The 13330-nt window shown below is 42.5% G+C and overlaps 1 protein-coding gene across 7 annotated transcripts in view; it reads left to right on the top strand.

Moving 5' to 3' along the window:
- The window catches only part of LOC126281493 (ATP-dependent Clp protease ATP-binding subunit clpX-like, mitochondrial), a 118368-nt gene that overhangs the window by 62453 nt on the left and 42585 nt on the right, over positions 1-13330 (top strand). For 3 of the 7 annotated variants that reach the window (XM_049980497.1, XM_049980495.1, XM_049980496.1), the window contains exon 3: positions 8010-8222. The exons of the other annotated variants lie outside the window; for them this stretch is intronic. In XM_049980497.1, the coding sequence (XP_049836454.1) occupies positions 8010-8222 (213 nt within the window). The remainder of the gene's footprint in view (positions 1-8009; positions 8223-13330) is intronic. 7 annotated transcript variants of the gene reach the window in all.

Below are 13330 nucleotides of genomic sequence, written 5' to 3'. Positions count from 1 at the left end.
TCCGCGTCCCGCCGTGATTAGACATCATCAGAGTATCGAAAACAAAAAAAAGCTAATTACAAAAATTATCCTATAAACATTATAAGCCTTGGTTCTAAACTGCGCCAAAAAATTTAATTGGCTTCAAATGACTGAGCACTATGGGACTTAACATCTGTGGTCATCAGTCCCCTAGAACTTAGAACGACTGAAACCTAACTAACCTAAGGACATCACACATATCCATGTCCGAGGCAGGATTCGAACCTGCGACCGTAGCGGTCACGCGGTTCCAGACTGAAGCGCCGAGAACCGCACGGCCACACCGGCCGGCGAATTTAATTAAAACCACAAACAGTACCCACGTAAAACTGTCAAATAAAGTTCATTGCGCCAGCTACCAAAGATCTACGTCAACCACATACACACAAACTGTCTGGATGAAAATCCGGTTGTCAGAATAACTAAAGGAACTGTGGGGACACACACAGAAAATTTCGGCGTGTGTGAATTCCTAAGGGACTAAACTGCTGAGATCACCGTGTCTTACACTTACACATTACTTAATCTAACTTATGCTAAGCACAACACAGGCACCCATTCCCGAGGGACGACTCAAACCTCCGGCGAGAGGGGCCTCGCAGTTCGTGACATGGCGCCTCAAACCGCGTGGCCATTCCGTGCTGCGAAAATTTCGGAAATCCGCTTACAATCACAACGGAACAAGATCTGATACTCTAATAAAGGAAACCAACGAAGAAATAAAAGTATCTTTAATTTATTATTTCAACAATTCAATTTCTCTACGTCGTATTTGCTGGAGATAACTGAATTTCAGGGCGTCAAAATTGGAATTAGTCTGTATATTATCTCTCAATTTAAATCAAAGTAATAATAAATTATCAGTCGATTAGTAGAGTCCTAAGTGGTTTGGCAAACCTATTGAGTTGATTTTTGTCCCTCTTGGGCTGTCAAATTTTGATGTAATTTTACTGAACTGGTGACATTCTCTCTATAGTGGTATGCAGGGCTGTCTGATGACTTGCCTCTTGATTAAAAGTTCATTCGATGACAGAGAGCTTACAGTATTTCATCAAATGTCGTAAGCCTATACCATCAAAATAAAAAAAAAAATACGACCTGTGATTTGATAGCAGATACGTAGCGTCCCTCCCATGAAGCAAACTTTGTATCGAAGTTGTGGATCTCACTCATAAAAAAAAAAGACTGGTGACTTTGGGATTTTTACTTATTGCTCTTGAATTTGTCGATGTAAGTGTGGTTGAAAATCAAAATCTTGGAGAATCTTCGCTGTATTTGCAAGTACAACCCATATTCTTATAAGGAGACGTCCCCAGGGATGGATTGTTTTTTGTTTTTGTTTTTTGTTGTTTTTTTAACCTATCTGTACAGTGATGTAGGTTAGGGTCCCGGGCATGACAGTCTGCAGCCAATCGCTCTAAGGGGCTTTAATTGTGAGTGATTGATTAAAAAAATCGTAATTTCGCTTTAAAAATAGTTTTATTATTCACGCTAGTGGCTTACTGTAATGATTAAGGTGCATTCCATACATTCAAAAGGTTGTGGGTTTAAAACTCCTCAGGTGCTTTGAAATTTTTTATCTTTTAATCTTTATCGAAATGATTTTGACCATTATTTTTATTCATTTAATGTGTAATCTTTGTCAAGCCATTTTAATCGATTTGCTCTCATTTTATCCTCCTTCCATACTTTTCCCATTTGGAACCTGTGTGCGCGTCAATTGAATTATTTTCAACTATCCTCACAACATTTAAATATTTCAAGTTAACGATTTATCACTTAAAAACAAAAGATAAAACAATTTATGTATACTTACTGTGTAATGGTGTCAGAAACGTATTTTTCGATACAAGATGAACACCTTTGAGGATGGTGATTGTCCTACAAACATTCCACACATACAGAATGTTGTGCATTCGAAAATTAAAAACGTAAAAAGATGATTAATATGACGGGACAAAGGATTAGAAATAAAAAAATACATTTGAACCAAATAGCCGAATAAAAAACCAACCTTATCGTGATGGAATCGTGCTACTCCTCACCTAAATTACAACTTAAATAATGAAATAAGGTAAATTCGACTCCAATTCCAACGTTGGATGTTTGATAGGGAATGACCTGTATCTCTTTGTTGGCTGAAATGGCTCTGAGCACTACGGGACTCAACATCTTAGGTCATAAGTCCCCTAGAACTTAGAACTACTTAAACCTAACTAACCTAAGGACATCACACATATCCATGCCCGAGGCAGGATTCGAACCTGCGACCGTTGTGTAAGGTTTCAAAAAGTCATTCCTACCCCGAGGGACGCCTCCTTGTTAGTCCTCAGCGCTGTACGGTTTTCTCCACAAATGTCTTAATTATAGAACAACAGGATCCTTCGTGTCGAATATCAGTAAGATGTCTATCTTCCAGATGTCTAAAGATGCTGAATATTATGAAGTAATAACTCCATTTCCATAATTAAATACTTTAATGAGTTGATTCTTCTTCCTTTAAATTAAGGTTAGGCTCCCAGGTGTAACACACTGCAGCGATTCACTCTCGTGGGTCCTCGTTGGCGAGTAATCGAGAAAAAAATTTCACAAATTCGTGTGATAATCTAGAGACTTAAAAATAATTTTCAGGCTGTAAACCAATATGTATAAAAACAGTAAATTTCGACCAGTGCTTTTATCTGAGATTGAAATGTCTTGTGTTGCATTTCTTCTTAATTTGTGAAACAAGTAAGTCACTAGGCTGTACCACTTCATGGCAACCCCTTCGTGGTAAATGCACCTGATGTCTTCATCGTAACTCCTGTCAGGTCACAGAGACGCTGTTTTATGATAAACTTTCTTTCTGGCGATCTGTCCGTTACGAACATAATCTTTTAGCACCACAACATGGTAATTCCCGAAAACACTCAGCATCTCCTTGCTCTTTGTCCCGTGATGATTGGATCTGTATTTTTCGGTGTTGGAGGAATGGCGTTTCCACTATTTGTTTTACTCCTTTGTGCCGCATTCCGGAGGAGTACGGTTGAAACCAGTGTCCAGCCATCCTCATTTAGGTTTTCCGTGATTTCCCTAAATCGTTTCGGGCAGATGTCGGGATGGTTCCTTTGAAAGGGCACGGGTGACTTCGTTCTCTCCGAAGGGACCGATAACCTCGCTGTTTGGTCCTCCCCCCCCCCCCCCCCCCCAAGTCAACCAACCTACCTACCTACCTACCTACCTACCTTTTTGTCGGGGTCTCTCAGCGCTCGGCCGCTTTGATGAGCCGTCAAAGAAAGCCATCAGGATTGTCCTGACACAGCTGCAACATTTCCGGTGCTGTTTCGGTTCGGTGGATTTTTCTGAATGGGTGTGAACAACGAAAAACTCAGAGGGCTGCCATCTTTCCCATGTGCAAAATGTCGTGCAAGATGTTGTAAGCTAGTCCAGGACTGATTTTCACTTTTTCCACAATCGCCTGTATTGCGATACTCTGGTTTTAGAGCAACAGAGTCTCCAGCTCGTTCGCGAGTCCCCGTGCTTCACAGAGAAGTGATCTGCCACTTCATTCTCCGTCGTTCAGTATTGTTTGACAACATTGGAAACGTCTTCGCCACCCATCCATTGTGTTAATATGATGGCTGTTAGCGTACACTTCCACCTACTCGGTATGCACTATTGAAGTGCGGTTCTGTGTTAAATGCAGAGAACGAGTTACCACACAATATTACTGTATAATTAATCTCGAGGTTAAAGCTCACTCTTATGTCCGTGTTTGCATACAAACAAATTTGTTTTTGGATAGGTCCATCCTTGTGACGGCACTTTTTTCCTTGTTTTACCGAGATATGTTATCAGTGAATTTTTTATTTTATTTCTGTTACATAACAGGAAGAGAGCTCTTTACTTTTTTTTGAGCTATCAGTTTTTTTACTGGTTTGTTGCGGCCTGCCACGAATACTGTCCTTGCCAACCTTTTCATTTCAGAGTAACAGTTGCACCCTACGTCATCAATTATTTGCTGCGTGTTTTCCAATACTGTCAGTCACCTTCCCCTTGGCAGTCCTGGAGCTCCGAATGGGCACAAGTCTGGAATCTTTTGCCCGTGAAGAGATCGTAGTGACTCTTTTCCTAATTACAGGCCACATTTCCTGTGGATGCACGTTGTCTGTCTTTAATGTAGTGGTTGCCATTGCCTTCTGTATCGCACGCCGTTCATCATTGCTGATTCGTCCACATTTCAGGGGCAATTTCCCACCCCAAGATCAAGATATTGGCCTGAACTTCTGTCCTCATCTCCGCCCTGTTTGACGAGGCCGTTGGCACAACAAGGATGAATTATGACGCAGAAAGTCTTGCTGATCATTTTTATTCGAACGTTACCCTTTCTTTACCATCTGTACTTGTAGAATTTCAGTTTTTAAGAAAAGTATTCGCAGATTAGAAAACAAACAAAATATTTTCTTATATGAACCTTGTTAACACTTCCTGTGGTGCTTGTGACTTTCTGTATTTTGCGTTACAGCTTTTTTTCTTTAAGTTTGCCATCTGTAACGATAGTGAACTTATAAAAATTATAAAAAAGTGTGTGAAATCTTATGGGACTGAACTGCTAAGGTCTTCAGTCCCTAAACTTACACACTACTTAACCTAAATTATCCTATGGACAAACACACACATCCATGCCCGAGGGAGGACTCGAACCTCTGCCGAGTATAAAAATTATATCAATTGAAAATTTACGATTAGGGATGTCAGATTGTTGTCATTAACATTATTTTATTCTATAGAAAGAATTCTCTCTCACGAAAGATCGAGAACAGTTAAATGTGTCCTGGGTGGGGGTTCCATCAATGAGCTGCGTCAATTTATCTTGGCTCTCTAGCGGCGTGCTGCGGTACGCTGGTTTGGTGATTTCGACGTCTGTGTGCACTGCGGGCATCTATCCGCAAACAACCAAGGAGTGAATTACTTCATCATTTCGAGATGATGGTAACTCTTGACTACTAGGCGTATAAAGAGTACATACTAATGGTGATAAATTAATCCCTCCTTGCGGTGTAGGGCAATGATGTAAATTGGTCTGCTAGGGGACGCTCAGTAAGTAAAGTAATACATTCTTTCTTAAAGCAGGTTGGTTTTATTCAGAAATCCGATATACCATATTATTCTCCACTCTTTTGGCTACAAAACTCTATTTTTTAACATACTCTGTTGAGTTGAGACGATTTTACGTGACCATACTGGAAGGCCCAAAGACTCGCCGTGCCTTTGTTCATTGCCAGGTCTCCACGGACATCGTGCGAGCGCTTATGATGCAGTGCTCGGTTGTCTGCACTTCCGTTACAGGCGCCATTTCGAAGGCTATGTATAGTGCCACACCCTATCGGAACTTCATGAAGTAGGGGGCTGAAGTGGGAATATTCCAATAAGTTCAGCAATAAATTCCGCATTTTTTCACCCGAAATTGTCCAAGGAAAAAAAGTGCTGCATTACTTATTGAACGCCCCTCGTAGTTACACTGATAAGCTAAAACATTATGATCAGTGCCCATAGTGTGACGTTGGATGCCGGCTGGTGGTGTTACGGGTGAGTGACACGGTAACGGATGTATGTAAGCGGAGCGGACACGGACGGGGACATGTCTACCGAAAGAGTGCAAGACTGGTGCACGCACAAATGTTTCAAAGCACACTGTTAATCTTTCGTTGTTGGACATGGAGCTCCGCAACAGACCACACCTACGTGTTCACATGCTGACCCAACGACATAGTCAAACACGATTTCAGTGGGCACGGGATCATCGGGATTCGTCATTCGATCAATGGAAACGGGTCGGCTCTTCGGTTGTATCACATTTTTGCTACACTAGGTCGATGGTCGTCTCCACAAACGCCTTCACCGAGGTGAACGGCGGCTCTGAATGTGCAGCGTGAGAGGGACGCAGGCTGGTGGAAGCAGTATTATGCTGTGGGAGACTTTCCGCTGCGCTTGCATGGGACCTGTAGAAGTAATCAAAGACACGCTGACAGCTGTGAACCACCTGCATCCCTTCATGCTTTGTCTTCTCCGACTGCGATAACATCTTTCAGCAGCACAATTGTCCGTGTCTTGGAGACAGAACCGTGTTACAGTGATTTGAGGAACATTATAGCGAGCTCACGTTGATGTCTCAGCGACCAAATTCACCCGATGTAAATCCTATGGAACTCATTGCAAATCAACGGCCCGTTATTTATGCGAATGTCTATAGACATCTGATGCTCCGTACATCCACAAACCTACTGTTGGATCTCTGATACGCAGAATCAATGATGTTTTTCGTTCCAAAGACGGACGGACAAGCTATTAAGCAGATGGTCATAATGTTTTGGCTCATCAGTGCATATTCGATTCATGGAAATAGTGGCTTTCAGCAGCGACTGCCAGAATGCTCCATAGTCACAAAAAAAAGTGTAAGGGTTGTTAAGTATTTAAATACACTACTGGCCATTAAAATTGCTACACTAAGGAGAAATGCAGATGATAAACGGGTATTCATTGGACAACTATATTATATTAGAACTGACATGTGATTACATATTCACGCAATTTGGGTGGATAGATCATGAGAAATCAGTACCCAGAACAACCACCTCTGGCCGTAATAACGGCCTTGATACGCTTGGGAATTGAGTCAAACAGAGCTTGGACGGCGTGTACAGGTACAGCTGCCCATTCAGTTTCAACACGATACCACAGTTCATCAAGAGTAGTGACTAACGTATTGTGACGAGCCAGTTGCTCGGACACCATTGACCACACATTTTCAGTTGGTAAGAGATCTGGAGAATGTGCTGGGCAGGTCAGCAGTCGAACTTTTCCTGTATCCAGAAAGGCCCGTACAGGACCTACAACATGCGGTCGTGCATTATCCTGCTGAAATGTAGGGTTTCGCAGGGATCGAATGAAGGGTAGAGCCACGGGTCGCAATACATCTGAAATGTAGCGTCCACTGTTCAAAGTGCCGTCAATGCGAACAAGGGGTGACCGAGACGTGTAACAAATGGCACCCCATACCATCACGCCGGGTGATACGCCAGTGTGGCGATGACGAATACACGCTTCCAATGTGCGTTCACCGCGATGTCGCCAAACAGGGATGCGACCATCATGATGCTGTAAACAGAACCTGAATTCATCCGAAAAAATGATGTTTTGCCATTCGTTCTCCGAAGTTCGTCGTTGAGTACACCATCGCAGGCGCTCCTGTCTCTGATGCAGCATCAAGGGTAACCGAAGCTGTGGCCTCAGAGCTGATAGTCCATGCTGCTGCAAACGTCGTCGAACTGTTCGTGCAGATGGTTGTTGTCTTGCAAAAGTCCCCATCTGTTGACCCAGGGATCGAGACGTGGCTGCACGATCCGTTACAGACATGCGGAGAAGATGCCAGTCATCTCGACTGCTAGTGATAAAAGACCGTTTTGATCCAGCACGGCGTTCCGTATTACTCTCCTGCTCCCACCTATTCCATATTCTGCGAACAGTCATTGGATCTCGACAAACACGAGCAGCAATGTCTCGCGATACGATAAACCGCAATCGCGATAGGCTACAATCCGACCTTTATCAAAGTCGGAAACGTGATGGTACGCATTTCTCCTTTTTACTCGAGGCATCACAACAACGTTTCACTAGGCAACGCCGGTTGCTGTTTGTGTATGCGAAATCGGTTGGAAACTTTACTCAGAGTAGCACGTTGTAGATATCGCCACCGGCGCCAACCTTGTGTGAATGCTCTGAAAAGCTAATCATTTGCATATCTCAGCATCTTCTTCCTGTCTGTTAAATTTCGCGTCTGTAGCGCGTCATCTTCGTGATGTAGCAATTTTAATGGCCAGTAGTGTACATATTGTATTCGCACCTCATGAGATGACTGATTAAGAAACGATTTCTAACGGAAAAATGTAGAAAGGAGGAAGATTTTTTGTTATTGTGTGCGAGGAGAAGGGCTGGTGGTGTGTTTCCAGTACGTACTGGACTGGTGTGCCGGGCGCCGTCCGCGTCGCAGTTGCGCGGCCGCCGGCTGGTGGAGGCGTGCTGCCACGAGCAGCAGCTACAGTCGCGGTCGCGGCTGCCCGTCGCGGCCACCGCTAGCGCTGCCGTCGGCCGCTGCACCAGGCGCATGCTGCGCCAGCTCTCCTGCCACGCCGGACTTGCTGTCACCAGTGAACAACTGGCCAGTAAGCAACTCTCGCGACAGCCCTGCCCGGGGTCCCATGCGCAGCCAGGCTATCTGCGCTGCAGCCACAAAAAATCTCTGTTGTAGTGCTGTGTTGCGGAGCCTCTCATAATCGCAAGAGACAAACGTGGTTTCGTATGGGCTTACTCAGGCCACGACGTTTGGAACGCGGATTCACTGCAAACTTCGTACACTCATAGTACCCCATGAGGGCAACAAAATGTGTAAGCGGTAGCGCGCACTTCTCGAGAGTTATTGAGAAAATCGCAAGATAATTTCGGTCGTCGAATATATATGTGTGCGTGGCCATTTTAACCACGAAGCGGCTGCAGCCCAGTGGTGCTCAGTGGTAGCTCAGCGTGTTCGGCCAGAGCGTTAGCTACCCTTTATAATTGGAAAACTGAGCGAACGGTTGAACGAACAAACTGAACGGGTGTCATCGGACGCCCGCCCTGAACAAATTCCACGCACAATATAGAACAAAAATTTAAAAAAAAGTGTTTGGCGTTCAAGCCGCTGGGTCGCTGGATCGAGTTCCGTTCGTGTTTTTCTTTTTTTTATTTTCAACACAGTCATTTTCTTTGCTATTTATATTACAATTGATATAATGGGAAGAATACGTGTAATCGGATGAACTTTTATTAAATTTACAATGTTATTTGGCAATCTACTAGTTTTTATTATCACAAATAATATAATATTCATAACTATCGACTAGTGAACGACCAAACGCATAAAGTGACATTAAAAATGTGTGCTTGTGCGTGTCTTCAAAACTGTTCGTATTTAATCGAAAGAGAACGAGAAATTGCTTATCGGAAGACGCTATTAAAATACACTCGATACTGCATAACCAATTATCAGCGCTGATTTTTAAGGAAATACTGCGCTATGCATGGTTTGCTTCCAGACTATCGTCTGAAAGAGAGGTTTTTGAAAATGTTAACGAGGTTTGTTTTTCCACGGAAAACGTCAAAAGACCTTGCGTATGCGGAAACATAGCATTTATTCAATGCAGCTGGTGCCACTTAACTTTGTTTTCCATGTTTTTACGAAAAATATCACACTGCAACTTGTACTCGTAATGTCGAAAGCGACGATTAATTGTACATCTTTCGAAAGCCGTCTGTGCCGGTCAAAACTTGGAGGTAACAAGTCGTTTCGGGCTCCTTCCAGCTATAAGGGATTTCTCAAATTACGGACAAGCATAAATTTTCAGTATCACTTTATGCGTTTGGCCGTTTACTAGTCGATATTTATGAATATTACATTATTTGTGATTGTAAAAATTAGTAGACTACCAAATAACATTGTAAATTTAATAAAAGTTCATCCGATTACACGTATTTTACCCATTATATCAATTTTAATACGAATAATAAAGAAAATGACTGTGTTGAAAATAAAAAAAACTGACGAACGGAACTCGACCCAGCGGCTTGAACGCCAAACACTTTTTTTTTTAAATTTTTGTTCTATATTGTTCGTGGAATTTGTTCGTCCGATGACACCCGTTCTGTTTGTTCGTTCATCCATTCGCTCAGTTTATTAGAAAGTGTAGCTAACTTTCTGACAGAACACGCTGAGCTACCGTGCCAGCACCCCTCCGCTGCCGCCGCTAATGGTTAAAATGGCCACGCACAGATATATATCTGACCACTGAAATTATCTTGCGATTTTCTCAGTAACGCTCAGAAGTACGCTCTACTGCTTACACATTTTGTTGTCCTCGTGGAGAATTAAGAGTGTACGAAGTTTACAGTAAATCCGCGTTACAAACGTCGTGGCCTCCCCTTGTCAGTTTTCCGATGGACAACTGAAATGAATTAAATCACCTTCAGCTCTCAAATTGTACGCTCCCTCGCGCCTAGTGAAATGCGTGGCGCATCAGTTAGCAAAATCGCTCAAGACATTTAAAAATATAGTTAACGGATTTCTGGCAGTTTGAAGTGTGTTCGATATCCCATAATCCATACCGCATTCCATCCAAACTAGGAACCATAAAATTCTTTACTTACTGCCGCCAGACGCAGATACTTGTCTTCTTGAAGCCAGTGACAACAGTTTTCAAAATCGGTCCTAATTAACGAGTTACTGCGCGGCTTGCACAAGGTACCATAAATTAAGTCATCTAACAGTTTACTGACTCAGGTCGTCGTAGTTGAAATTCAAAATTTTAAAAAGTTTCTTAAAAAATGTTCATCAAAAGATTTGTACCACTAAAAATTGGGAACTACTCCAAAAATTTGCCAGCATCGCCTGTTGCAGCATCGTGACGGCTGTATTCGTCACGATAGTGCCATATACAGAGCTTCTGTGGCGGCTTTACCTACTATTGTAGGCGAATAACAAAAAAAGAGCAAAGCAAAATGAACCAATCACTATAATAAAACAATATACTTCCGTGTAGTATATTTCTATGGGCAACCTCAAAATAAACCACTACTGTATGGGGCGCCTCTAGATACATCTTCGCTCTTCATCGGGGCTCGGTTCGAAGCGCACTCTTACAGCACAGCCGTATGTAGATGATACCCTACGCCCCACGGGGATAACTCTATAGACGGCTATTGTTTTCACCCACAGCTGTTTGCGCTTCGTCATCCTGGGCTTACATTTCAGCAAGATAATGCCCGCCCGCACACAGTGGGAGTTTCTACTGCTAGTTTTTACAATAAATCGCATCATGATGTACAGCTCTTTTTAGCGTCTGCCGCTGGAATAGGTTGAGCATACCCATGACGTTTTCGTGGTTTCTAAATGACACTGTAACGAAACTTGCTGCTCTTCTTTGGATCGTGTGTATTTCCTCTATCAGTCGTATCTGCCACTGATCCCGTACCAGCGAGCAATATTAATGTATTGGTAGAACGATTGTTTTGTAAGCTGTGTCCTTTGTTGATGCACAGCACCTCCTGGCGATTCTGCCAATATGTATGTCTGTCATCTGCCTTACTCGCGATTAATTTTAAGTGCTCGTTCCACTTAAAATCGCTCCGTAAACATGCTCCGATATATTTGATGGAAGGAAATGCTTCCAGTGATTGTTCTGCAGTTTTTTAATCCTACAATAAAGGATGTTTCTGATCATGTATTCAGAATACATTTAATTATATTGATGGTCAATTGCCACTCCATACCAAGCGTCGATTCTCTGCAGGTCTTTCTGCGTTTCGCTACAATTTTCTAGCGGCGCGACTTCTCTGTATACAACACCATCATCCGTGAAAAGCCTCATGTTATGTTCGACGGTGTCTACTCTGTCATCTGTGTATAATGTGAAAAGTAATTGTTCAACACTCCCCTGGGGCAGGCCCGAAGTTACCTGTGCGTTTGAACACTTCTCTCCGTTTAGAACGACTGTCTGTGTTCAGTTTGGTAGAAACTCCGATCCAATCACACAGTTGGTCAGACATTCCATACGCTCCTATTTTGTTCAAGCGGAAGTCTATCGAATGGCTTCCGGAAGTCAAAGAACACTGCATCTACGAGGGTTGAATGAAAAGTAATGCCTCCACCTTCGTTAATTGGGTTTGGATGGGAATGGTTTAATAACTCAAACTCAGCAATAATTCTTAGAATGTGATCTTTAATTACCAGTATTCACTTTTCCACATAATCTCAGCCAATTGGGTACATTTCTTGCCAATCACTAGGAACGCTTCGCCCCTCTAGAGACATACGGTACGCTGCTGTTAGAAGAGGGCCAAGTTTTTTTCGCATGCTCTGTGTAGAATCGAATTGATATCCCGCCAAGTCCAGTTGCCATACTCTGTTGAGCTATTTAAGTTGCTTTTCCATCCTTGTCCACTTATTTCAACACGTGATTTTGTTATTCAGCACCGATTTAAAGAAGGAACTACAGTGCATTTTTCCTTTGTGGATCAGTTTTTGGGAAAGACGTTTAGCATTTTGGTCGTTTCTGTTTCGCCCTCAGTTTCAGTACCATTATGAACACACGAGTGTATGAACAGATTGCATCGATCCGTTTAGTGATTTAATGTAAGGCCAAAGTTTCTTAGGATTAGATCATTGGGCACGGAGGGAGCATGGACAGAAAAACTAAATACTGTTTGTTACAAAAACTGAAGGCATTTGTAAAAATGTTTCAAATGGCTCTGAGCACTATGGGACTTAATTTCTGAGGTCATCAGTCCCCTAGAACTTAGAACTACTTAAACCTAACTAACTAAAGGACATCACACACATCCATTTCCGAGGCAGGATTCGAACCTGTGACCGTAGCGGTCGCGCGGTTCCAGATTGTAGCGCTTAGAACCGCTCGGCCACTTCGGCCGGCGGCTTTTGTAAGTTTACATAATTGGCTGACTAGAACGAGTGTCAGCTTTGCTCGTCAGCGGTAATGTTTTGAAGGTTAGTTTATCTGTGGATACGCTGGTGGCATTTTCTAATGAAACGCATGATGGTAATGAAGAAAACTGATGCAACACCGTCTGATTGCGTGAATGAAGACTTGTTTGTGAAAATATGCAGATGTATTGAAATGTAAAATTATAACGTATCGGTAGGGGAGAACATTGAACGGTGTGTTAATGTAGCAGTTGCTGCATAATGAAACATAAGGCTTTGGAACATAGTGTATAGTATGTTTTCGGAGATTGCATCAACATGTTCGTTCCACAGTTTCATGACCCATTTTGCATCTCTCTCTTATTGAGCAGTGCTGTTTAGCGTTATGTTACTTCATTTTCTTAAACACATATTTTTGCGCTTTTTTGTTTTTTTGTTAAGAACAGTGATGCATGTTTGTGAGTAATGAATGTACCAAACCTTTTGTCGCACATCGATTCCTACCCTACAGTTTTGTTTCTCTCTCCCCTTTCCGTTTTCCCCATCCCTAACATCGTTTCTCACTTTCATTTGTGCACGAAAATCCGGCGGATGAGCTATCCCAACCACACAAATATTTCTTAATTAAGATTCGTATGAAGCATATAAGAGAGATCCTACCAAAGCAGCTTCAGCTTTGTACTTCTTTTGCAAACGTAATTTATTTTTTATTCATGTTTTTGCAGGTAATGTATTGATAATACTTCCTACTGTCTGATGCAAAAGGCACATCACGGCTGATGATCTAAATGACATAGA

Source organism: Schistocerca gregaria, chromosome 7 (genome assembly GCF_023897955.1).
Source record: "Schistocerca gregaria isolate iqSchGreg1 chromosome 7, iqSchGreg1.2, whole genome shotgun sequence".
Taxonomy (NCBI): domain Eukaryota; kingdom Metazoa; phylum Arthropoda; class Insecta; order Orthoptera; family Acrididae; genus Schistocerca; species Schistocerca gregaria.
This window is presented reverse-complemented; position numbering and strand designations above follow the sequence as displayed.